The sequence below is a fragment of the Neofelis nebulosa genome, chromosome 8 (assembly GCF_028018385.1).
Source record: "Neofelis nebulosa isolate mNeoNeb1 chromosome 8, mNeoNeb1.pri, whole genome shotgun sequence".
In the NCBI taxonomy this organism is placed as follows: Eukaryota; Metazoa; Chordata; class Mammalia; order Carnivora; family Felidae; genus Neofelis; species Neofelis nebulosa.
The window spans coordinates 22,105,081-22,130,691 of record NC_080789.1 but is presented as its reverse complement, the minus strand read 5'-3'; the positions used below and the strand labels follow the sequence as shown (position 1 = coordinate 22,130,691).

Below are 25,611 nucleotides of genomic sequence, written 5' to 3'. Positions count from 1 at the left end.
AGGGAATACTATGAAAAATTATATGCCAACAAACTGGACAACCTGGAAGAATGGACAAATTCCTAAACACCCACACGCTTCCAAAACTGAATCAGGAGGAAACAGAAAGCTTGAACAGACCCATAACCAGCCAAGAAATGGAATCAGTCATCAAAAATCTCCCAACAAATAAGAGTCCGGGACCAGATGGCTTCCCAGGGGAGTTCTACCAGATGTTTAAAGCAGAGATAATACCTATCCTTCTCAAGCTATTCCAAAAAATAGAAAGCGAAGGAAAACTTCCAGACTCATTCTATGAAGCCAGTATTACTTTGATTCCTAAACCAGACAGAGACCCAGTAAAAAAAGAGAACTATAGGCCAATATCCCTGAGGAATATGGATGCAAAAATTCTCAATAAGATACTAGCAAATCGAATTCAACAGCATATAAAAAGAATTATTCACCATGATCAAGTGGGATTCATTCCTGGGGTGCAGGGCTGGTTCAACATTCACAAATCAATCAATGTGATACATCACATTAATAAAAGAAAAGATAAGAACCATATGATCCTGTCAATCGATGCAGAAAAGGCCTTTGACAAAATTCAGCAACATTTCTTAATAAAAACCCTCGAGAAAGTCGGGATAGAAGGAACATAATTAAAGATCAAAAAGCCATTTATGAAAAGCCCACAGCTAGCATCATCCTCAATGGGGAAAAACTGAGAGCTTTTTCCCTGAGATCAGGAACACGACAGGGATGTACACTCTCACCGCTGTTGTTTAACATAGTGTTGGAAATTCTAGCATCAGCAATCAGACAACAAAAGGAAATCAAAGGCATCAAAATTGGCAAAGATGAAGTTAAGCTTTCACTTTTTGCAGATGACATGATATTATACATGAAAAATCCGATAGACTCCACCAGAAGTCTGCTAGAACCGATACATGAATTCAGCAAAGTTGCAAGATACAAAATCAATGTACAGAAATCAGTTGCATTCTTACACACTAATAATGAAGCAACAGAAAGACAAATAAAGAAACTGATCCCATTCACAATTGCACCAAGAAGCATAAAATACCTAGGGACAAATCTAACCAAAGATGTACAAGATCTGTATGCTGAAAACTATAGAAAGCTTATGAAGGGAATTGAAGAAGATATAAAGAAATGGAAAAACATTCCGTGATCATGGATTGGAAGAATAAATATTGTCAAAATGTCAATACTACCCAAAGCTATCTACACATTCAATGCAATCCCAATCAAAATTGCACCAGCATTCTTCTCGAAGCTAGAACAAGCAATCCTAAAATTCATATGGAACCACAAAAGGCCCCGAATAGCCAAAGTAATTCTGAAAAAGAAGACCAAAGCAGGAGGCATCACAATCCCAGACTTTAGCCTCTACTACAAAGCTGTCATCATCCAGACAGCATGGTATTGGCACAAAAACAGACACATAGACCAATGGAATAGAATAGAAACCCCAGAACTAGACCCACAAACGTATGGCCAACTAATCTTTGACAAAAAACATCCAATGGAACAAAGACAGTCTCTTTAACAAATGGTGCTGGGAGAACTGGACAGCAACATGCAGAAGATTGAAACTAGACCACTTTCTCACATCATTCACAAAAATAAACTCAAAATGGATAAAGGACCTGAATGTGAGACAGGAAACCATCAAAACCCTAGAGGCGAAAGCAGGAAAAGACCTCTCTGACCTCAGCCGTAGCAATTTCTTACTTGACACATCCCCAAAGGCAAGGGAATTAAAAGCAAAAATGAACTACTGGGACCTTATGAAGATAAAAAGCTTCTGCACAGCAAAGGAAACAACCAACAGAACTAAAAGGCAACCAACGGAATGGGAAAAGATGTCATTTGCAAATGACATATCGGACAAAGGGCTAGTATCCAAAATCTATAAAGAGCTCACCAAACTCCACACCCAAAAAACAAATAACCCAGTGAAGAAATGGGCAGAAAACATGGATAGACACTTCTCTAAAGAAGACATCCGGATGGCCAACAGGCACATGAAAAGATGCTCAATGTCGCTCCTCATCAGGGAAATACAAATCAAAACCACACTCAGATATCACCTCATGCCAGTCAGAGTGGCCAAAATGAACAAATCAGGAGACTATAGATGCTGGAGAGGGTGTGGAGAAACGGGAACCCTCTTGCACTGTTGGTGGGAATGCAAATTGGTGCAGCCGCTCTGGAAAGCAGTGTGGAGGTTCCTCAGAAAATTAAAAATAGACCTACCCTATGACCCAGCAATAGTACTGCTAGGAATTTACCCAAGGGATACAGGAGTACTGATGCATAGGGGCACTTGTACCCCAATGTTTATAGCAGCACTCTCAACAATCGCCAAATTATGGAAAGAGCCTAAATGTCCATCAACTGATGAATGGATAAAGAAATTGTGGTTTATATACACAATGGAATACTACGTGGCAATGAGAAAAAATGAAATATGGCCTTTCGTAGCAACGTGGATGGAACTGGAGAGTGTGATGCTAAGTGAAATAAGCCATACAGAGAAAGACAGATACCATATGGTTTCACTCTTCTGTGGATCCTGAGAAACTTAACAGAAACCCATGGGGGAGGGGAAGGAAAAAAAAGAGGTTAGAGTGGAAGAGAGCCAAAGCATAAGAGACTCTTAAAAACTGAGAACAAACTGAGGGTTGATGGGGGGTGGGAGGGAGGGCACCTTTTGGGATGAGCACTGGGTGTTATATGGAAACCAATTTGACAATAAACTTCATATATTGAAAAAAAAAAGCTTTCCTTTGGCTACCTAAAATCATGGTGTATTGAAAGCACTGAATTTAACAATCAATAATTCAAGCAATTTGTTTATTGCATATTTTTAAGGAAATAAACCTCGAAGATAACATTACACATAATTTTCACTAGCCCTTAACTTCCTCTGTATCAGCTCACCCTAAATCTCAGCATGGAGCTTAACAATCACCTCAGCAGCCTGGCTTTGGTCTTCATGCCAGCTGGAGACCAAAGTCCCCCTCAGCTGCCTATGTCCAGTGGCTCCTGGAATAACATTGTCTCAGCTTTCAGGAGGTCTATTTTCAGTCTGGTGAACTAATTAAAAGGAAGGCCTTCGTTTGTCTTTCTGGCAATCCCCGAGCAGCGTGAAAGGTCCATGCCACCCTCTCTGTTCTAATTTTAGTTTTCCTCTAATGTTTCTTCTCCCTTGCAGAAAAGCATCCTGAACTGCTAAGCACTCAAAAGCTTTTGTTTTTTGTTATTTCTTCCATTTGGGTTAAAGCACTTTTTTACCTTACTCTTTTTAGATCCCCTCCCCCCAAAGGTTTTCTACAGCAGGAGGTGATGTTTGAAATTACTAACAAAACTAGAGCTAATTAGTTACCTAGGGTTGTTAACTTTCTCAGCAAGTCCCCAAAGGGGCTAGCCCACAAAATTTTTTATACATAGAGCTTTCTGGATATAACTTTTCATAAAGTGGAACTATCTTTATGACTGGTAATCCCTAGCTTCTTTTCCCCCAGTAATTCACAACCCACCTGTCCAGGACATCTTCATTGCGGAACTCAGATCTCACAGGTCACTCTTTGTGAGGTAAAGCACTGTTTCTCAATCTTTTAAAACAGATACTCTTTACTCTTGATAAACATAAATTTATCACATGGCTTCCTCCCACCATACCCTACCCCACTGTCTCAACTATCTACTTGGCTTGTCTACATACATACCCAATAGTGTCTCAAATTTAAATACCTAAATTAATATAAACTCCATCCTTCCAATGGTCAGAAGCACCCCAAATACTTGAGTTACGCTTTTGGTCTCTCATTTTCTCACATTCTACATCCAATCCATCAAAAAAAAATATGTTGCCTCTACCTTTAAAATAGATGCAGAATTCTACCACCTCTCACTGCCTCTATTAAAAAAAAAAACCCTGCTACCTGAGCAAAAAGAACACATTGGCAACTATTAAGAGTACCCCAAAGACTGAAATACCTTATCAGATGGGCTCTCAGGTTATTCAAAAGTTTCATTTGAGAGTAAGATGCATGGTGGTCAAGAGAACAAGTCCCCTAAAGGAGCAATCCTCAATTGAATACCACTCTCAGGGGGCCCTAGGCAGCCAAGGAATAACATAAGAGGTCTTGGCATCTCAGGGAAGGGTGGGAAAAAGTACAGAAGAGGTGAACCTAGACAAATGGAAAGACTAATTTAAATATTATGCATGCAGATCAATGTAAAAATACATCAAATATTTCATCTAAAAATTGTACTGATTTAATCACATTATTTAAGGCCATTTTGTGGAGGGATAGGCTAACTCAGTTGCTCACCTTCATAGTCCTAAGACTCTGTAATTACCAGTCATTATAATTGTTGCTGGTTTCTGGTGCACCCCCTCTCTGAATTTCCCTCTTATTATTCCAGTCCACTTCTTTAGTACCTTGACTCCAGCAATTCTTTGACCCCACTGGAATCTCCAATCCAAAGATCCTTTAAATTTTTCACTGTTACTTGTTCCCTTATTGTCCTCTTTTTCTTACTTCTCCATCTTAAATTTTATAGTCAAATATTACTCTCATCCTCTTGTATTCATATTTCCTTGTTCTTTACTTCAATATATACATTTGACAAACCATAATGTAAAGTTCAACTCTATAAAAACGATGTACCTGTGCTCCTCCACCTGAACTGAACTTGAGAAAAACACAGAACCACATTGGCCAATCCAACTTTGAGTTCATGAACATGAACCTCAAATGGGACCTTAATGCTGCCAGGCAATTACACCACACCTTCCTTTTCCATTCACTGTCTCTTTCTCCCAAATAACTCTTTTATTCCCTCTTCTCTTTCCTCAAACTCCCCATCTTCTTCTCTATCCTTGTTCTCAACTGATACTGCTGCTTGCCTCTTTATAGAGAAAATAGAAACTATCAGAACACATGTTCCTCAGATTCTCACCACATGGATCCTGTCCAGCATTTGTACTCACCACACTGAAAACACCTGCCTGTTTCCCATGCTCCTGTCTAAAGCCAGTCTATCCTCTTAGGAACCCATTTTCTCTTTCTCCTCCTTCATCACAACTTTATAATTCTCCTTGGAAGAAATTTCTTGAAAAGGCAGTTTATACTTGCTCTAGAAGTCCTTTCCTCCCATCCCTCTTAATTTTTTTTCATGTTTATTTATTTTGAGAGAGAGAGAGCAGACAGGGGAGGGGCAGAGGGAGAAGGAGAGAGTAAATCCCAAGCAGGCTCCATGCTGTCAGCACGGAGCCCAATGACAGCTTGATCTTATGGAATGCGAGATCATGACCTGAGCCAAAATAGAGTCGGATGTTTAACAGACTAAGCCACCCCGTTGTCCCCTCTTTGAAAAGACTTTTTTTCATCCTCCCGTTGTCTCTTAAATCAATTATGTTCAGCTTTTGCCCCATCAATTTCAATAAAATTGCTCTTGTCAAGGTCAGTAATAACCTCCACATTGTTAAACCTGCTGGGCAATTCTGACCCAGTCCTTATCCTATTCAACTTGTTAGCTACATTTGACAGAGATGATAACTCTTTCTTTCTTAATAACTCTCTTCATCTGAATTCAGAACACAACACTCATCAGAATATTTCCTCCAACCTAACAGGTTATTCCTTCTCAGTATCCTTTGCTGGTATTGCATTTTATCCCCTCTTTCATCGAGTTCGGGTTTTGATATTCTATCTACACTCATTCCATATCATCTATATACTGATATTTGTATCTTCAGACTGGACCTTCAGCTGCCTACTTGACACATCTATTCAGATACCAAGTAGTCAAACTTAAAGTGTACTCCTGGTACACCAAATTTCTCCCTGTTCACCAAATCTGCTTTTCTGACAACCTCTTACATTCAGAACATAGTAAATCCATTCTGACAGTTGTTTTGGATAAAAATCTTGCAGTTTTCCTTATTTCTTTTTTTCTCATATACTACATCCACTCCATCATGAAATCCTATTGGATTTACCTTAAAAATATGACTAATATCCACCCATTTCTCTATACCTCCACTTTTCACCTTTGATCTGAGTTGGCTTCATCTCTCAACTTACCACTATAATAACCTCCAAACTGGCCTTCTTGCTTCCACTCTGTCCCCCTTCTTCAATCCAGTCTCAACACAATAGAATAAAACTCATAAATTGAAGTTAGATAATGTCACTCTTCTCAAAGACCTGAATGTGCTCCTCATTTCACTCTGAGTAAAAGCCAAAGTCCTTATAATGGTCTATTAAGTCCTACATGATCTAACTGCACCCCCTTCTTACCTACAAATATTATATATTTCAGGGAATGGTAATTTGATTTGACAAGTGTGCTTAAGCATCAGAAACTTTAGAGGCTTCCTTGAACTTTTTCCCTTTACCATCATACGTCCAATCAGTTATCACACCCTGTTGATGACTCTTTTCCTATATCTTTCAAATCCATTTACATCTTTCCATTGCCGATGACACTGTTTCTCCCCACCTCCAGGCAAATCTATCTCAAATCTATCTACCACATTTAATACTAAAGTGATCTTTCTAGTTAAATGTAAACCTATTTATATCATTCACGAGTCTGTACAATTCCAAAGGTCTTTCACTCTAACAACTTTCTTTGATGATTCATAAATTGATACTTGGATTATATAAGACAGTACCTTTCAAGTAGAAAGCTTTAGTTATAATTCAAGCTACTTTTGAAATGTCTATTATAATAAACTCATTGGGTCATTTATTCAAAGTGTTTTTTACAGCATAAAATTCCTTTTTTGAGGGTATATTAGTCTTTGTTCTGTAAATAACATTTTGTCAAGATTAATTCTTGTGCATGTCATCATTTATAAAATAAACTATAGATTTATCTAATAATTTAGATTATTTTTTTAATTCAAGAAAAAGTCAGCTACCCTGACATAAGTACAGACCTATGTACAGACCTAGGCTATTTCTATCTTAAGGTTACCATAGATTTAAAACAATAATACTATGGAAGAAAAATAATAACATTAAACAACAATGATGATAGTATTAAAGAAGAATATTAGTTTCTATAGTTTACAAAATGTATTCACATAAATAAAGCTAATTTATTACTACAAGTACTCAAGGAGTAGATATTATTTCCCCTTTTCAGATGAGCAAATTGGAGATCAGAGAAGATAGGTGATTTGATGAAAAATATCCAGCAAATCAGTGACACTACTGACTCTGGAATTCACTCTCTTTCGAAGCATATTATGTGGTAGTGCCTATATGTGCAGGTTTTTTATTTTAAATTTTTATTTTATTTTTTGAGACAGAGAGAGACACAGCATGAGCAGGGAAGGGGCAGAGAGAGAGGGAGACACAGAATGTGAAGCAGGCTCCAGGCTCTGAGCTGTCAGCACAGAGCCCGAGGCGGGGCTCAAACTCACAAACTGTGAGATCGTGACCTGAGCCGAAGTCCGACGCTTAACCGACTGAGCCACCCAGGCGCCCCTATGTGCAGGTTTTTAAATACAAAATATAATAAATCATCTATGTATAAGACATTTTAAGTTGATGAATGTCTACCTTAAAAGTTTTAGTATAAAATTCAAAGTTTTATCTCTTCATATAAAACAAATCAGCATTGTCCTACCACACTATTACTAAATATCAGTTTATTCTAAAATTTTAATGTAATATGGAGGTGACATCTTACATTAGGAAACCATAGTAACATGCTGTTTGAAACCACTTCAACCTTTAAAAGGTTAGATTTCAGTTCTGTTCAAAGGTCAGACCTGAAAATACCAATTTTGGAATGTGTGGCAAATTACAATTTCTCCACACATTTTGGATGGTACCAGTGGAGTCCTGGAAGCAGTAAAATATGTGTGTTTTTATCTTCTCACTCTGGTGCTCAGAGGTTTGTGAATAGACCTATCATTTCTTTTAGTCTTAATTTTTAAATAAATAAATAAATAAATAAATAAATAAATAAATTTTCTATCTACCTCAAAGGACTGTCGAAAAAACTCAAAAATTAATCATCCAAAGAAACACTTGGTGTACTAACTGAAATGAAGCTGAGATTTTCCTAAAGCAAGAATCAGAGTACTTGTCATGTCTCCCATTTTAGAATTTTAAATCTGGTAATAGTCATTCAAATCAGTGTTAATTGAGTGATAAATATATATACAGACACTTTCTGGGATCCACATACCATTTTTATTCACAAATCATATCCCACCCTTCCTCTCCTATAAAGTTGAATCTGGTGCATGGCAGACATACAATAAATGTTCACATTCAAGGAATTAATGCTAGTCTTCATTAATATCATAATGACTACTACTAACATGTATTGAGCATTAACTATGTGCCAGACACAGTGCTAATTACCTTATGTGCATTACCAGGCTATAGAGTAAGTTAATATAATTAATTAATTGGTAGTTTAATTCTACACCTAAGAACACAATAGCATAAAGAGGTTAAGTCTTATAGCTAGGTATGATATTCAGTTCATGGTTAGTAAACAAACTTAGGTATCCTGACTTCAGTGCCCACAATGTATCAGGGATCCATTCATTTTAGCTTACAATTCTAGAAAGAGGAGAGAAGATAATAAAGAAATAAACAAATGAAGAATGTAATTTTATGTAATAAATAAGAATCTGGAAAAAGGAAGGAGGAAAATTTGACCGAAGTGACAAAAACAATGTTGAAAAGTGGTTAAGAACACGGACACTACCACCAAGTTTGAATCCCAGGTCTGCCATTATGGGCTAGTTAGCTATTTATCCTCTATCTGTGTTTCCTTGTCTATCATAATAATACCTAATTCACATATCAGTTATGAGATTTAAATGAGTTAATATACATAACATGCCTAAAATAGTCTGTGATACATAACGTTAAAGTATTTGCTTGAAACTTATTGGTTATTGTTATTACTATGATTGTTCTTTTTGCATCTTTGCTATTATAATTGTCATCACATTGAGGGCCTTACTCGAAATAAGGTGATCCGGGCAGGCCTCTATGAGAAAGTGTATTTGAGCCAAAACTCAAATGACACTCAGACACATGAAAATTTGAAGACAGAGATTCCAGGCAGCAGGAACCAATGTACAAAAGCCCCACAACTAGAATGCCTAGAAAAGAAGGCCAGTGTGGTCCGAGATGAGTTTGCTAGAGCTTAGGTTAAAGAGCTGGTCAGAGCTAGGTTATATTGAACTTCACTGGCCATGGTGAGAAGTTGAATTTTATTCAAAGTTCAGTGAGAAGCCACTGAGCTTAATGATGATAACACACTTTGATTTACCTTTTATAAATATCACTCTGGTTGCCATGAAAAGATTAGATAACAGCTTCCATAAAATATCAATGTCACCACTTTCATTAATCATTATTTTTTAAATCTTAGTTTTCCTAGGGGAAAATAATTTTCTGGATATTTTTGGACTGTTTTGTATCAGTGCTCTTAAAAGTACAGTCAGAGTAAAGGACTTAGGTAGAGTGCATACATTTATACACATACACAATACTCATTTTGAACAAAGGTTATACGCAATACCCATATGATACCTTATGATTCTAAAATCCATATTAATCATATCTAGTGGATTTAAAAATCATATCTCTTTGAGGGAAAGTAGTAGAATAGTTCACTTACTTTAATATAAAGGGAGGAAATTCTTTAGGTTCCACTTCTCATATTTCTGTCATTAGGACTTAAAATTATTAGCTTCTTGCCCCCAGAGAAAGGAAACATTGCAAATCCGATTGGGTGGAACCAGGTATGTGTTAACAGTGGGTGTGGTTACTTTCCTTAATCTTCTCCTTACCCCCAGCCTTATTTCCTCACACTTCTCCTCTCCAAGTTCACTTTGGTTCGAGTAGATTGAAAGCCCACTTAGGCCAAACCTTCCAACTCAGTCTTACCAGGTTGATGCAGGTTCTGTGGCCTCAAATCAGCTATTAATAAAATCCTATATTGAGTTGATACCACTGTATGGAGAGGGGTAAACGCAGTGGAAGAAAAGCATTTCCAGGTCTCTGGTTCTTTTACTGCCATAATAGCATTAAATTATCATCCTTTAATATGTAATACCTGAAAGACCATTAATGTATTCAACAAGAATATTATATTCACACTCTGACAAAAATTGTAATGCCCTACATTGTTATACATGTGGGTGAACAAAAAGCACAGTGCAATTTGTAGGAAGATTCCTCTTAATTCCTTGAACTCATTAAGGCTTTAGTTTTAAAAGTTCAAAAATATAGCTGCATAAAGTGAACTGCTTTACCTGTATGGCTAGTTCCGTTGTTCTTGACTTCTGTGGTTCCCACAGAAGAGGTGGGCGGACTAACAGGAGGGCTGGAAGTAAAGCTTGCACACCCTGCAGATGTGTTGATTTCAAAATATTCTTGGTTGTGATTCATTCGATGAAAATCCAGAGAAGACACAATAGATGTTCGTTGTTTAGGCTAAAATAAATGGGCATGATGAGAGTATTAATATGATCATGTTCATCTTCAGCCTAATCTCCCCATTGATTTAATCTAACTGATGATTTTATCAAACTATCTGGTTTTTATACTCAAAATATAATTGTACTTTACAGAGAGACACTAAATAATCCCTTGATTAATTAAACAATAAAAAAATTGTTTACTGAAAACATATTTTGGCATAGCTGATAAAATAACTTAGACTTTTTGTTAGAATTCCCCAGAAGACTGTACAGATATAGTACCCAATTTTTTTCTTAATAATCAATTCAGAAAGTTGAAATTTTAAAGACACCTTTCATTTAACTAACATTTATTAAACATATGGTATTTTCCAGACCCTGAGGATATAGAGTCTAATAATAAAAGAGCTCTTAAAACGTTGAAGCATAATTAAGGCAGTTCTGTTTTGTTGTTGTTGTTGTTGTTGTTGTTGTTCTTCTTCTTCTTCTTCTTTTTCTTCTTCTTTATATAGTCCAAGGAATTGATAGCATTAGATATTTTCCCCAAGTACCATATGCTGGAATTTGATCATCAGAATTAAGTTATATAGAACATTTCCCAGGACTTAAGAATCTACTTGGTATTTGTAGTGAACTTTGATTTCCCTTTTTAAGGATTTTAATTAATCCCCAAATAGAAAAGTCAATTTAAACATAAAAGTTAAAATCATGGAGTAATAGCAGATATAATTTGCATCCTTTGTCAGTAACGAATTGCTCCCTATAGCAGTTTTCTGTTTTTTTTTTCCCATAGTTTTAATTACATACACTTTTCTTCCTGACTAGCAGAGCTTCTAACATTATCCTTGGCAGTCTTTTTGGCGCTCAGAATCGTGTGCATTTCCCAAGATTCAATCCAAGTTTTCTTACTTTTTTTTCTCATTAATATTACTTAAATATTAAAAATATCCTATAATAATTAACAAGAGATTAACTTCAATCTCTTTACAATAAATTTTACTGTACTTTACTCTCCACAAAGTACAATAAACTTTTGGTTTATTTTGATCACTGCCATCAAATACTGGTTTATTTAACCAATGTACTCCATAGATTATTTTCCTGCAAAATATTCAAGTTACCCTGTCTCTTCCAGCTCATCATGTTTTTTTTAACATTTAATTTAGTCTACAATTTAAAATAAACAATGATAATGAAAAGGTCTCTATTTTACAGTTTTTTTAATATAAGGGGTACAAATGATCACAATATGCTTTATTATCTCACCATTGCAATACTTTTATGAAAGAGTTTTAGAGGCACTGTTATACAAGCAAGTCATTTATTATTATGACACATCAATTCAGTAGTAGAATTCAAATTAGTACTCCCATAGGATTCAGTTGTTTTTGAATTATGAAAGATTGAGGTACAATGTCAGGCTTGGTTTTTCACAAAATTTCTGTCCTTAGGGCTACTGAATCTCAATTTCACATTCATGTTCTTTCTACTAGACTATATAACAGCAATTAAAAGGCATGAAATATGACACTAGCTCCAATGGAAACTCAGGTACGGTCATCATCTTGGTTTTGTTTTATCGTGTTGTGTTCTGATTTTGTTTCACTTCATATATAAGCAATGGGCCAAATTTGTATGATGTTCCTTCTCATAAACTTTATAAAGATCAAGTCAACTGATACATATGGCTCCTTTAGCGCTGTTTCTTTTTTTAAAGTTTATTTATTTATTTTGAGAGTGAGAGAGAAAGAGAGAGAGAGAGCACAAGCGAGCAGGGGAGGGGCAGAGAAAGAGGGAGAGAGAGAATCCAAAGCAGGCTCTGCACTGTCAGCACAGAGCCTGATACAGGGCTCAAACTCACAAACCATGAGATCATGACCTGAGCCAAAACTAAGAGTTGGACGTTTAACCTAGTGAGCCATCCAGGCACCCCTTTACTTCTGTTTCTTAAATACATGTTTCTTAACTTGACTACACAAAGCTCTAATTATATTAAAATCAGAATTTGTTATGCAATCACAAAAGCAAACAGGTTATTTTTTGTTGTTGCATTAATTCCTTCCAAAAATATTTGTTTAGTATTACTAAACTGTAGATACCTTGGCAAGCAGTGTGATAAGAATAAGACTAATGAGACATTGTCCTTGTTCTCCAGGTGATTATAGAGTTGAAGTGGGAGAAGGGTGGTGCATGAGGGAAGAAACAACCCAAGGATTATCCATTAGTGCAGTACTATACAGTGATAAGGACTAATGTAAGTGGAAGCACAGAATATAAATGGTGAGTCTCTACTTTAGAAAGGGGATCAGGAAAGGCTTCCACAAACAGGTGATTGATGGCTGAGTTGAATCTCAATGAAGCAGAGATGGTAGGCAGACAAAAGAGGATGGGGAGAAGAAAAATACAGACTGCATAAAGTTCATAATGGCTACAGTGCAGAGTATGTGAGGTAGTGGTAGGTACAAGCCATGAGATATTACAGGTTGCAGGGTCCAAATGATAAAGGGTTCTAATGCCATGTTAAGGAATTTGACTTTAGCTTGAATATTTTAGGGAAACACTGAATGATTTCTAAGCAAGAGGATTTGATTTCATGGTTGGGCGTGCATCTTAATAAACTCATTTTAGCAGTTTAGAAAATGGATTGGTCAGGGCTGGATTAGAGGAAGAGAGACTAATTAGGAAGACATTAAAGAGTTCCAGCCAAGACAAAGTGAGGTCCTGAGGTAAAGCAGTGACAACAGTGTTGGAGATAGCAGATGTTTTTAGGAGATGCTAATGAGGTTAGCTCTTTAGGTCTTGGCATCTGATTGGATGTGAAGGTTGATTTTAAGGAAGAAGTCTAGGGCGACTCACAGATTTCTGCTTGGGTAAATGCTGGAAGATAAGTTTGTGTGTGTGTCTGTGTGTGTGTGAGAAACAGAAATATACTAAGCCAGAAGTACACAAGATGTAAGATATACTATTGGGATTCAGTATAGACTGCTTAATACGTGGTTATGCAAATCTACATGAAATTTCCCTTTCTTTCTTTGAGCAGAATGCTATAATTTCACTGTAACATGGCTTCAAATAAAATAAATGGAGGGAGGGAGGCAGGTGAATGGAAATTCCAAAGGGAAGGAACCATGGATCCGTGATCATCTAACTGCATTATTATTTGCTTCTTCAGAGCTGTCTATTGGTTATTATTAGCCAGCTTAAGGAAAAGTCATTGGGGGAGTTATTACCCAAAGCTCTCTGAGTATCTGAGATGATGAAAAATGAGAATCATTATATGTTAGTCATGCTTTAAGAATGGGATTATAAAACTCTGGCCTATGGCCCCAATCTGACCTGCCTCTTGTTTCTGAAAATAAAGTTTTATTGGGACACGGCTATGTCCATTCATTAATTTATTGTCTATGGCTGTTCTCATGCTACAATGGCAGTGTTGAGAAGTTGTGACAGAGGCCAGAGTATTCACAACACTTAAAATATTTACCATCTTGTCCTTTAGAGAAAACATTCATTGGCAAACCCCTGTTCTAAAGGATCATTTTGCACATCATTTTAGTGGTCAACAAAACCGTAAGTATAGCTTCCCATTTGTTTCCTAGCCTATGTGCATTTAGGTTGGGGGCATGTAACTAATTCTGGCCAAATGACTATTAATCTCTATCTCTCTTTTACTCTCCAGAAGATGTAGCTATAAGATGAAGGAGGGTCATTCACCTCCCACTGGGTTTTAAGAGAAGTTGAAATAAATTTCCTTTAGGTTAAACTGTTGAGATTCTGGGTTTGTCTGTTGTGGTGGCTAGCATTACTTACCCTAACTAGTACAATGCAGTGGCTCAGAGAGGTTAAATAATTTATGCAAGATTACATAAGTAGTTAGCAGGAGGGCTTAGATTAGAAGGAGGTTTCATGTGTTCAAATCTAGAGACAATTGGATGGTGCCTCAAAGCACAAAAGACAGAGGTGGGATTAAAAAGACAATCTATGTGGAAAATGAAATAACAACAATGGGAAAAAAGAGTAAAGAGATGGTAGCACTATTAAAAATGGAGATTAAAGAGGATGAGACTAGAATATTCACTCAAACTTAGATTTTAAGACATTCCATTTTTCTATTCTGATGGAATCTTGCTAAGCCATACAGTACAAAAGAAAAGTGTTTTCACAAATTCACTGAAATTACAAATAAAATTTGCCAAGTTTCAATATGTAAAATGAGTTTCACTTGTGTTCCCTATGGCTATTCCTCTAAAACATCGACCCCCATGTGGTCCAACACTTGTATCTCTACTTTCCAAAGGACTTGCTCCCACACATATTTACTTAACCAGAGCCAGCAAAGTACAGATCATGGGCCAAATCCAGGCTTCTATTTTTGTAAAGCCTGTGAGCTAAGGATGGCTTTTATATGTTTTTAATGGTTGAAAAAAACAACAAAAATAACATTAGTGACAGGTGAAAATTATATGAAGCTCAAATTTCAGGGTCTATAAATAAAGTTTTACTGGAACATATGAATGGCACACCCATTCATTTACATGTGCGCTATGGCTGTTTTCACACTATCATAGCAAGTTGAGTAGTTACAACAGAGATTTATGACCCACAAAGCCTGAACAATTTTATACTCTTTAACAGAAAAAGTTAGTGACCCCTTCTATAGACTGATTAGGGTATGTCTCTGAGGAGGTGAAATGGAACAGCTCCATAAATGACTGAAATAGTCACAGCCAGCTCCATAGAGTTGCTGGAAACAGTGGCAACATGAGCGATGCCCTTTGTTCTACAAAGCAGGGAAAAACAACATTTTCCTGTCTTCCATGGTCTTATTTGCTACTTAATATCTTATTCCCTTGGGCGTGGGGACATTCACAGGGTGAAAGCACATCCTCATAGGCACACAGGTGTTCTGCCCTGCACATCAGTGCATGCACCCAACCTCCATCCTCCTCGCGCTCAAGGTCTCACTGCTGTATCAGCAATTACTAGCTTGGCCAGGAACACCAGGATTGGGGGAGCAGGTGGCTAAAAATCCCACCTAGTACAGTGGGATGATGGTGGGAGGTGGGAACACAGATGAGCCCAGGCTCCATTTTCCCACAGACTTCACTTACAAAACACAAATTCAGAGATAAAAATCAGTAAGAATTTTAGACAGCAACCCAAAAGCATTAAACTCTAAGCATGGGACCCTTCTTCATGTGGGGTCCCACATCCATGAAGCCAGTGCCATCTTAGTCCCTAAAAGAAAATGTGTAAATTTACTGATATAATGTACAGGATGGCATGAATTTCCTACACTTATTATGGATTCTCTTAATCAGAAACTATTATCATAAGAATATCTGTATGTTCTATAAAGATATAAATGGAATATAACATATTCTGATATAACTTTAAAAATTTCATGGCATTTCTGCAACCCAGTTAGATGTGATTCACATATGAATTAAATGAGAACACATAATTCCTGACTAGGATGAGATTTAGGTAATGTGTACATTTACTTCCAAATATCCTCTAGATTGGAATCTAAGTTTCAAATACCCACTTTTATGTTTCCTCTTCTATTGTTAACTACTATATGTTTTAAAAATCCACTTGCTTAGATCTAAGTGGATTTTAAATCATTTGAACGCACTTAATTATAAAGGAACCTCATCAACCTCCTAATAAAATGTCAAATAGGACTAGAGGGATACTCTGATGTCAGTACAAAGAAAAAGTACTACTAGCAAAAGTCAGTGGTTATATTAAATCATCCAAGCAAAAGGAGCATTCAAAATGAGTTCCCAAAGACAGCTGAATGTCAGTAAATTAGCAAGTGACATCAGTAGAAATATGTGGAAATGACAGACTTTCCAGACACTAGCCCATTGATAAATGATATCAATATGAAGCAAAGTCCTGTCAAGTCAGTGGTAATAAATTTAGATGCCTTCTTAGATACTTTTTAAAATGAGGATGAGATGGGTGATAAAAATGGGAAGCTAGATCAGTAGTATTTTCTTTCAGTACTTTAATCAGTCTGAAATATTTTGTGTATATAATGAAAAATTTAATTCTAAGCATTTTCCCCAAATGATAACCTACTGCTTAACAGCATCATTTCCTCACTGATTTGAAATGTCACCTTTATAATATACTAAATTTCCAAATATAAACTGGGCTTACATTTTTGGATTGAACTATGTTCCCGTTGATCTACCTGTCTATTCCTATGCTAATACCACATTCTCATAATTACTATTTTGGCTCCTCCTCCTACTTCTAGAACTCTTAGTTAATGGATATTGGATCTCTTTGATCCCCTTTGTTTTATATTCTGGGAGTATTTTACAATTTGGTATTCTAAAGCACTTTCGTTAATCTGTTCAAAAAATACTACTGACCATCAGCTATGTGTTAGACACTGTTCTAGGCTCTGGGGATATGTCAGTGAACAAATGAGACAAGGCACAAAACTTTTAGTCATTTTACTATGTCTTTAGGTGTAACAATCCTGTTTAATTTTCAATAAATGTTTTTTTCCAAGTATTCAATTTTATTTTATTATTTTTTTTTTTATTTTTTTAATTTTTTTTATTTTTGGGACAGAGAGAGACAGAGCATGAACGGGGGAGGGGCAGAGAGAGAGGGAGACACAGAATCGGAAACAGGCTCCAGGCTCCGAGCCATCAGCCCAGAGCCTGACGCGGGGCTCGAACTCACGGACCGCGAGATCGTGACCTGGCTGAAGTCGGACGCTTAACCGACTGCGCCACCCAGGCGCCCCTAAGTATTCAATTTTAAAAGTAACCTCTTCTTTATGAGTTCATAACCTCTCAAATCTTCTAAGGATATTGATTTTCAACTTTTTCAGTCATTAATTGTTTTCCCAAAGGTCATTTAATTGTTCATTTTCGTCAAGTGTCTGGTGTTCTTCATCAACCATTTTGATTACCTAGGACACTACCCCATTTCTCTCTCCTGTTCCAGTTCCCAAGGGTGGAGCTTCAGTGGACTCTTCCCCTTACTGAAATATGTATTAACATCTGGTAGGAAAACAACAAAGTCAATTGTTCCATGTATAAGATGCTGAGGTTTTTCAGTTGCTGTGATTTATCTCTGTCTAAATCCAATGCCATCTGTCTTTATCTTTCAGAAGTTCTAAATGCTTCTGATAGTACCACTCACGGTTCTTCATTACTGCTATGGCTTTATTCTTATTTTTATATCTATTTTACTATTTTAGTTGCATGTACAGAAAGAGAAGATGTAAAAAGTTGAGATCAGTTCACCTTCCTGAGTTAAAATTCTCATACTTCTCTGTGTTGATCACTTTTAAAACAGCAAAAAGAAAGGATCTGAGGGAGTACAGATAACTCAATAGGGGTATAAATTATCAAACTTTTTATTACAGATGTCATGCAAGTTGAAAACAAGTTTTATTTTTTTCTTTTCAATTAAAGGAGTAAAAATTTTTAATGAGGTAAATGTTTTTATCATGGATACAATAATTAATATGATTAAGACTTATTCTAAAAATGTAGAGCTTCCTATCTTTAGGTACGCAAAATACCACTCTGCTGTACAGTTATGGCCAAACATAGAAAAAAAAAGTATGACACTACAAAGGAGATAAAGTGGGTGTGAGTAAATACCAGGTGCTTAAGAGGAATATACGTTCTTCTAGGAACTTGAGATTTGTTATCACATTTAAGCCTAGAATGTTGGTATTAGAAGTAGTTATTACTCTTTCTGTTTTACAACGTATTTGAGATTTAGAGATCGTCTCACACTTAAAAAGTAGGAGAGCTGAAATTAAAACATGGTCTATGAGATTTCAGATTGATTGCATTTCCCCTAGGACATCATACTACATATAAAGCAAAAAAGAGTAAGCATAAAGTTACAAGTAAAGCCAAGAACCAAATAGCTCTCGAGTATCTCATCTTTACATCAATGAGCATTTTTCTACTCTGTCTATTGGAAGCATTTTTTTTAACAGTCATTGTTTTAAACAGTGTTGAAGAAAGGTACCAAATATACAACCTAAACTTACACCTAAAGGAGCTAGAAAAGAAGCAGCAAATAAAGCCCAAAGCCAGCAGAAAAGGGAAATAATAAAGATTAGAGTAGAAACAAATGATATAGAAACAAACAAAAAACCGGCAGAACAGACCAATGAAACTAAATCCCTAGCCAGATTCATAAAAAAGAAAAGACAGAGGACCCAAATAGATAAAATCATGAATTAAAGAGGAGAGATCACAACCAACACTACAGAAATACAAACAATTATAAGAAAGTACTATGAAAAATTATATGCCAACATACTGGACAATTTGGAAGAAATGGACAAATTCTTAGACACCCACACACTACCAAAACTCAAACAAGAAGAAACAGAAAATTTGAATAGGCCCATACCAGCAAAGAAATTGAATCAGTTATCAAAATCTCCCAACAAATAAGAGTCTGGGGCCAGATGGCTTCCCAGGGAATTCTATCAGACATTTAAAGAAGAGTTAATACCTATTCTTCTCAAACTGTTCAAAACATAGAAACAGAAGGAAAGCTTCCAAACTCATTCTATGAAGCCAGTATCATCTTGATTCCAAAACCAGACAAAGACCCTACTAAAAAGGAAAATTACAGGCCAATATCCATGATGCACCTGGATGCAAAAATTCTCAACAAGTTACTAAAAAAATCAAATTCAACAGTACATTAAAAGAATTACTCACCATGATCAAGTGGGATTTATTCCTGGGCTGCAGGGCTAGTTCAATATTTGCCAGTAAATGATTGTGACACACCACATTAATAAAACAAAGGATAAGAACCATATGATCCTTTCAATAGATGCAAAAAAAGCATTTGACAAAATACAACATATTTCTTGATAAAAACCCTCAAGAAAGTAGGGATAGAAGGAACATACCTCAAGATCATAAAAGCCATCTATGAAAGGCCCACCACAGCTAATATCATCCTCAATGAGGAAAAACTGAGAGCTTTTACCCTAAGGTCAGGAACATGACAACAAAGTCCACTCTCCCCACTGTTGTTCAACATAGTACTGGAAGTCCTACACGCAGCAATCAGACAACAAAAAGAAATAAAAGTCATACAAATTGGCAAAGAAGAAGTCAAACTTTCACTCTTAGCAGATGACGTGATACTCTACATAGAAAACCTGAAAGACCACCAAAAAACTGCTAGAACTGATACATGAATTTGGCAAAGTCATGAGATATAAAAATCAACATACAGAAATCAGTTGCATTTCTATACACCAATAATGAAGCAGCAGAAAGAGAAATCAAGGAATTGATCCCATTTACAACTGCACCAAAACCCATAAGATACGTAGGAAAAAACCTAACCAAAGAGGTAAAAGATCTGTACGCTGAAAACTATAGAAGACTTATGAAGGAAATTGAAGAAGACACAAAGAAGTGGAAAAACAGTCCATGTTTATGGGTTGGAAGAACAAAGTTAAAATGTCTATACTGCCCAAAGGAATCTACACATTCAATGCAATCCCTATCAAAATAACACCAGCATTCTTCACAGAGCTAGAACAAACAATCCTAAAATTTGTATGCGACCACAAAAGACCCAGAATAGCCAAAGTAACATTTAAAAAGAAAACCAAAGCTGGAGGCATCACAATTCTGGACTTCAAGTTGTATTACAAAGCTATAATCATCAGGACAGTATGGTACCGGCACAAAAACAGACACATAGATCAATGGAAATAGAATAGAGAACCCAGAAATGGACCCACAAATATATGGCCAACTAATGTTTGACAAAGCAAGAAAGAATATGCAATGGAAAAAAGGCAGCCTCTTCATCAAATGGTGCTGGGAAAAAAGCACAGCGTCATGCAGAAGAATGAACCTGGACCACTTTCTTACACCATACGCAAAAGTAAGTTCAAAATTAATGAAAGACTTAAATGTAAGACAGGAAACATAAAAATCCTAGAGGATAAAACAGGCAGCAACTTCTTATTACACATGTCTCTGGAGGGAAGGGAAATAAAAGCAAAAATGAACTAATGGGAACTCATCAGTAAAAAGCTTATGCACAGCCAAGGAAATAATCAGCAAAACTAAAAGGCAACTGACAGAATGGGAGAAGATATTCGCAAATAACATGTCAGATAAAGGGTTAGTATCCAAAATCTACAAAGGACTTATCAAACTCAACAGCCAAAAAACAAATAACCCAGTTAAGAAATTGGCAGAAGACATGAATAGACACTTTTCCAAAGAAGACATCCAGATGGCTAATAGACACATGAAAAGATTCTCACCATTACTCATTATCAGAAAAATACAAATCAAAACTACAATGAGATATTACCTCACAACTGTCAGAATGACTAAAATTAACAACTGAGGAAACATAGATGCTGGTGAGGATGCAGAGAAAGGGGAACCTTTTTGCACTGTTGGTGGGAATGCATACTGGTGCAGCCACTCTGGGAAACAGTATGGAGGTTCCTCAAAAAATTAAAATAGAGGGGCGCCTGGGTGGCGCAGTCGGTTAAGCGTCCGACTTCAGCCAGGTCATGATCTCGCGGTCCGTGAGTTCGAGCCCCGCGTCAGGCTCTGGGCTGATGGCTTGGAGCCTGGAGCCTGTTTCCGATTCTGTGTCTCCCTCTCTCTCTGCCCCTCCCCCGTTCATGCTCTGTCTCTCTCTGTCCCAAAAAAAATAAATAAAAAACGTTGAAAAAAAAAAATTTTTTAAAAAATTAAAATAGAACCACCTATGACCCAGCAATTGCACTACTAAGTATTTATCCAAAGGATACTAAAATGCTGATTTGAAGGGGCACATTCACCCCAATGTTTATAGCAGCACTATTGACAATAGCTAAATTATGGAAGGAGCCCAAATGTCCATCAACTAATGAATGGATAAAGATGTGGTATATAAGCACAATATAATACTACTCAGCCACCAAAAAGAATGAAATCTTGCTATTTACAATGTGGATAGAACTAGAGTGTATTATGCTAAGTGAAATAAATCAGGCAGAGAAAGACAAATATCATATGATTTTACTTATATGTGGAATTTAAGAAACACAACAAATGAACATGGGGGAAGGGAAGGAAAAATAAGATAAAAACAGAGAGGGAGGCAAACATTAAGAGACTCTTAAATACAGAGAACAAACTGAGGGTTGCTGGAGGGGAGTTGGGTAGGGGGATGGGATAAATGGGTGATGGGCATGAAGGAGAGCATTTATGATGAACTCTGAGTGTTGTTATATGTAAGTGATGAATCACTGAGTTCTGCCACTGAAACCAATATTACACTGTATGTTAACTAACTTGAATTTAAATTAATTTTTAAAAATGAAAAATAAAGAGTGTTGGAGAAAATTCAGATGGGTGGAAAAGAGGAACAAATAGAATCTAACTCTGCTATATATTAAACTCTTACAGTCACTAGGTGTTTAATTAAAAGAAAGGCAGAAATTTAAAAAAAATTATGTTTTCTACTTTTACCACTTCATTTTATTTCATTTTTACATGGAGATATTTGCCTATGGATTAATATATAAATTCATCTTGTATTAAAAGATACACATTTATAAAACTCTCAGTATATTCCTAGTAGCATATATAGGAATGAGTATAAGACTTTTAAAATGGAAAATCTATAATATAGATTTCTCCATATGAACTAGTTTCTTCACACAAGTTATTCAAACATTAACTGGAAAGACTACATATAGCCATGAGAGAATAATAAAGGCTGTGGCTTTTATTCTAGTTTTATTTGATAAAAGAGTTAAATAGCTCTGGACCCAAGGAAGATATTGAAGAACAGGAGAGCCTTTGACTGCCAGACTATGAAGATAATTCTTGTAGACCCTTCTCCCAGAAATAAACTACTTATAACTATTTTGCAAAACAGTATTTTTTAAATTAGGCATTTAAAATATTTATGCATTAATATTTCAGAGATGCTTAAGTAAAATTCAAATGTGTGTAAAATTAAAAACAAGACTAGTTTTATTTCCTACATTTAGGTTCTTTAAAAAAAATTAAATAATTTGTTTTAGTTTAAGAGCAGAAGGAAGTAATTATACAAAGGGTTATAGAATATATGTTCTCAGCAGCCAAAACAGGAAGTTCTTATCACTGTGTGGGTGAAAGAAAGAAATTTTTACAAATTAAGGTGCATGTTGCCATTTTATTTATTTATTTTTACAACTTAACATTTGTAATTAAATTTTTTTGGAAATAATTGTTGATTCACGTGAAGTTGTGAAAAATAATACAGAGAAATCCCGTGCTCTTTTTGTAGTTTTCTTAATGGTATATCATCTTACTAACCTACAGTACAACATCACAACCAGGATATTGACACTGATACAGCCAAGAAACGTAATAATTCCATTCCACAAGGATCCCTCTAATTGCCCTTTAATAGTTACACCTACTTGTCTCCTGTCTCCACTTCTTCCTTAACTCCTGTCAACCACTAATCTGTTCTCTTATTTCTATAATTATGTCATGTCAAAAATTATATAAGATAAGTAGATATATGATAAATAGAATCATACAGTATGCAATTTTTGGAATTGCTTTTCTCAGCATAATTCTCTGGGGATTCATCCAAGCTATTACGTGTATCAATAGCTTGTTCCTTTTTATGCTGGGTAGTATTCAACGGTATGAATGTACCACAGTTCACTTAAACATTCAGTTATTGAAGGACATCTAGATTGTTTCCATTTTTCAGCTATTAGGAATAATGCTTCTGTAAATATTTGTGCGCAGGTTTTTTGGTGACCTTAAATTTTAATTTAGTTGGGATAAATTCTCGGGAGTACAAATGCTGGGTGATATGGTAGTAAAGCATTTAATATTTTAAGAAACTGCCAACTGTTTTCAGATTTGCGGTACCATGTTACATTTCCACCAGCAACGTATGAGCTTTTCCATGTCCTGGCTGACATTTGATTGCAGTCACTAATTTTTATTTTAGCCATTCTCATAGATGTGTAGTGATATTTCATTGTGGTTTTCATTTGTATTTCCCTAATTGTTAGTAATGTCAAAAATCTTTTCATTTGCTTATTTTCCATTGTATATCGTCTGCAGTGAAATGTTTCTTCATGGCTTTGTCCATTTTTTAATTGGATTATTTGCTTTTATACTGTTTATAATGTTCTTTACATGTTCTAGATATTCGTTCTTTATCAAGGTGTGGCTTACAAACATTTTCTTCACTCTGTACTTGTCTTTCTATTTCTTAACAGAGTTTTTCACAGAGCAAACATTTTTAATTTTGATGAAGTACAACTTATCAATTTTTACTTTTATAGATCATGGTTCTGGTGTCAAGTATAAGAACTCTTTGCCTAGCTCTAGATCCTGAAGATTTTCTTCTATGTTTTTTTTTTCTAAAAGTTTTATAGTTTAACATTTTACATTTAAGTTGGTTATCCATTTGAGTTAACTTTTGTAAAAGGTGTGAGACTCAGGCCAAATTTCATTTTTTGGCTTATGTATCCCCAATTACTCTAGCACCATTTGTTGAAAAGGCTATCTTTCCTCCATTGAATTGCTTTTGCAACTTTGTCAAACAATAATTGAGTATACTTTTGTGAGTGTATTTCCAGGTTCTCTCTTCTGTACCACTGATCTATGTGTCTATCCCCCTGCTAATAATACCATACACTCTTCAGTATTGTAACTATAAATCTTAAAATTAGGTAGACTAATTCTTCCCAGTTTATTCTCTTCCAAAATTGTTTTAGTTATCCTAGTTCCATTACATTTACATATATATTCCAGAATAATCTTAACTATGTCTTCAAAAAATCTTGCTTGGATTTTGACAGGAATTACATTAAACTTGTGCGTCAATTTGGAAATAATTTACATCTTTACTACACTGAGTCTTCTAATTCATGAATACTATCTTTCCACTAACATTTTTTTCTATTTCTCTCACCAATATTTTGCACTTTCCAGTATACAAGTCCATACAAGTCCTTTATGTTAGATTTAGATCTAAGTATTTCTTTTAATTTTCTGTGTGTGATTATAAATGGTATTGTATTTTTAATTTTATTGTCTACATGTTCATTGCTAGTTCTTGGAAATACAATTGCTTTAAAAATTTTTTTTAATCTTTATTTATTTTTGAGAGAGAGAGAGAGTGTGAGCAGGGGAGGAGCAGAGAGAGAGGGAGACATAGAATCCGAAGCAGGCTCCAGGCTCTGAGCTGTCACCACAGAGCCCAACGCAGGGCTCGAACTCACAAGAGACCATGACCTGAGCCCAAGTCGGATGCTCAGCCAACTCAGCCACCCAGGCGCCCCAATATAACTGCTTTTTTAATGTTTATTTTGCATGTTGTGACCTTGCTGAATTTACTTATTAGTTATAGGAAGTTGTTGTTGTTGTTTATAGATTTGTTAGTATCTCCTATATGGACAATCATGTCATCTACAAACAGGAACTGTTTTTTTCTTCCTTTCCAATCTGTATATTTTTATTTCCTTTTTTCCCCTTATTGTACAATCTAGAACTTCTCATACTATGCTGAATAATAGTGGTGAAGAGATCAGACATCTTTACTTTGTTTCCAATCTTAGGAGGAACGCATTCAAATTTTCACCATTATTATGTCAGTTGCAGATTTTTTTGTAGATGTTCTTTATCAAATTCAGGAAGCTCTCCTTTATTTGTATTCTTTTAGGAGTTTGTTTGTTTGTTTGTTTTTAATCATGAATGTATCTTGATTCTTGTTGAATTCTGTTTCTGCTTCAATTGATGTGATTGGTTTTTTTTTTTCTTTATTAAATTTCAAATATTGAACCAGTCTTGTATCCCTGGAATAAATTACACTTGGTCATGGTGTGTAATTCTTTTTGTATATTGCTGAATTCAATTTACTAATATTTTGTTAAGGAATTTTGTGTCAATATTCATGAGTTGATACTGCTCTCTAGTTGTTGCTTTTGGTGTTGTTGGGCTTTTTCTTTGGTTGGTTGGTTTTGTACTAGCTGGTTCAAGTATCAGGGGAATACTAGCTAGCTTCAGAAAATGAATTACAAAATATTCCCTACTCTTCTGTTTCAAGAAAATATTATTTACTAT

The 25,611-nt window shown here is 35.7% G+C and overlaps 1 protein-coding gene across 14 annotated transcripts in view; it reads right to left on the bottom strand.

Annotated features, from left to right (window-relative positions):
• Positions 1 to 25,611, bottom strand: part of ANKS1B (ankyrin repeat and sterile alpha motif domain containing 1B) — a 1,084,349-nt gene that overhangs the window by 598,040 nt on the left and 460,698 nt on the right. For all 14 annotated transcript variants that reach the window (XM_058741681.1, XM_058741678.1, XM_058741679.1 and 11 more), the window contains exon 12: positions 10,322 to 10,502. In XM_058741681.1, the coding sequence (XP_058597664.1) occupies positions 10,322 to 10,502 (181 nt within the window). The remainder of the gene's footprint in view (positions 1 to 10,321; positions 10,503 to 25,611) is intronic.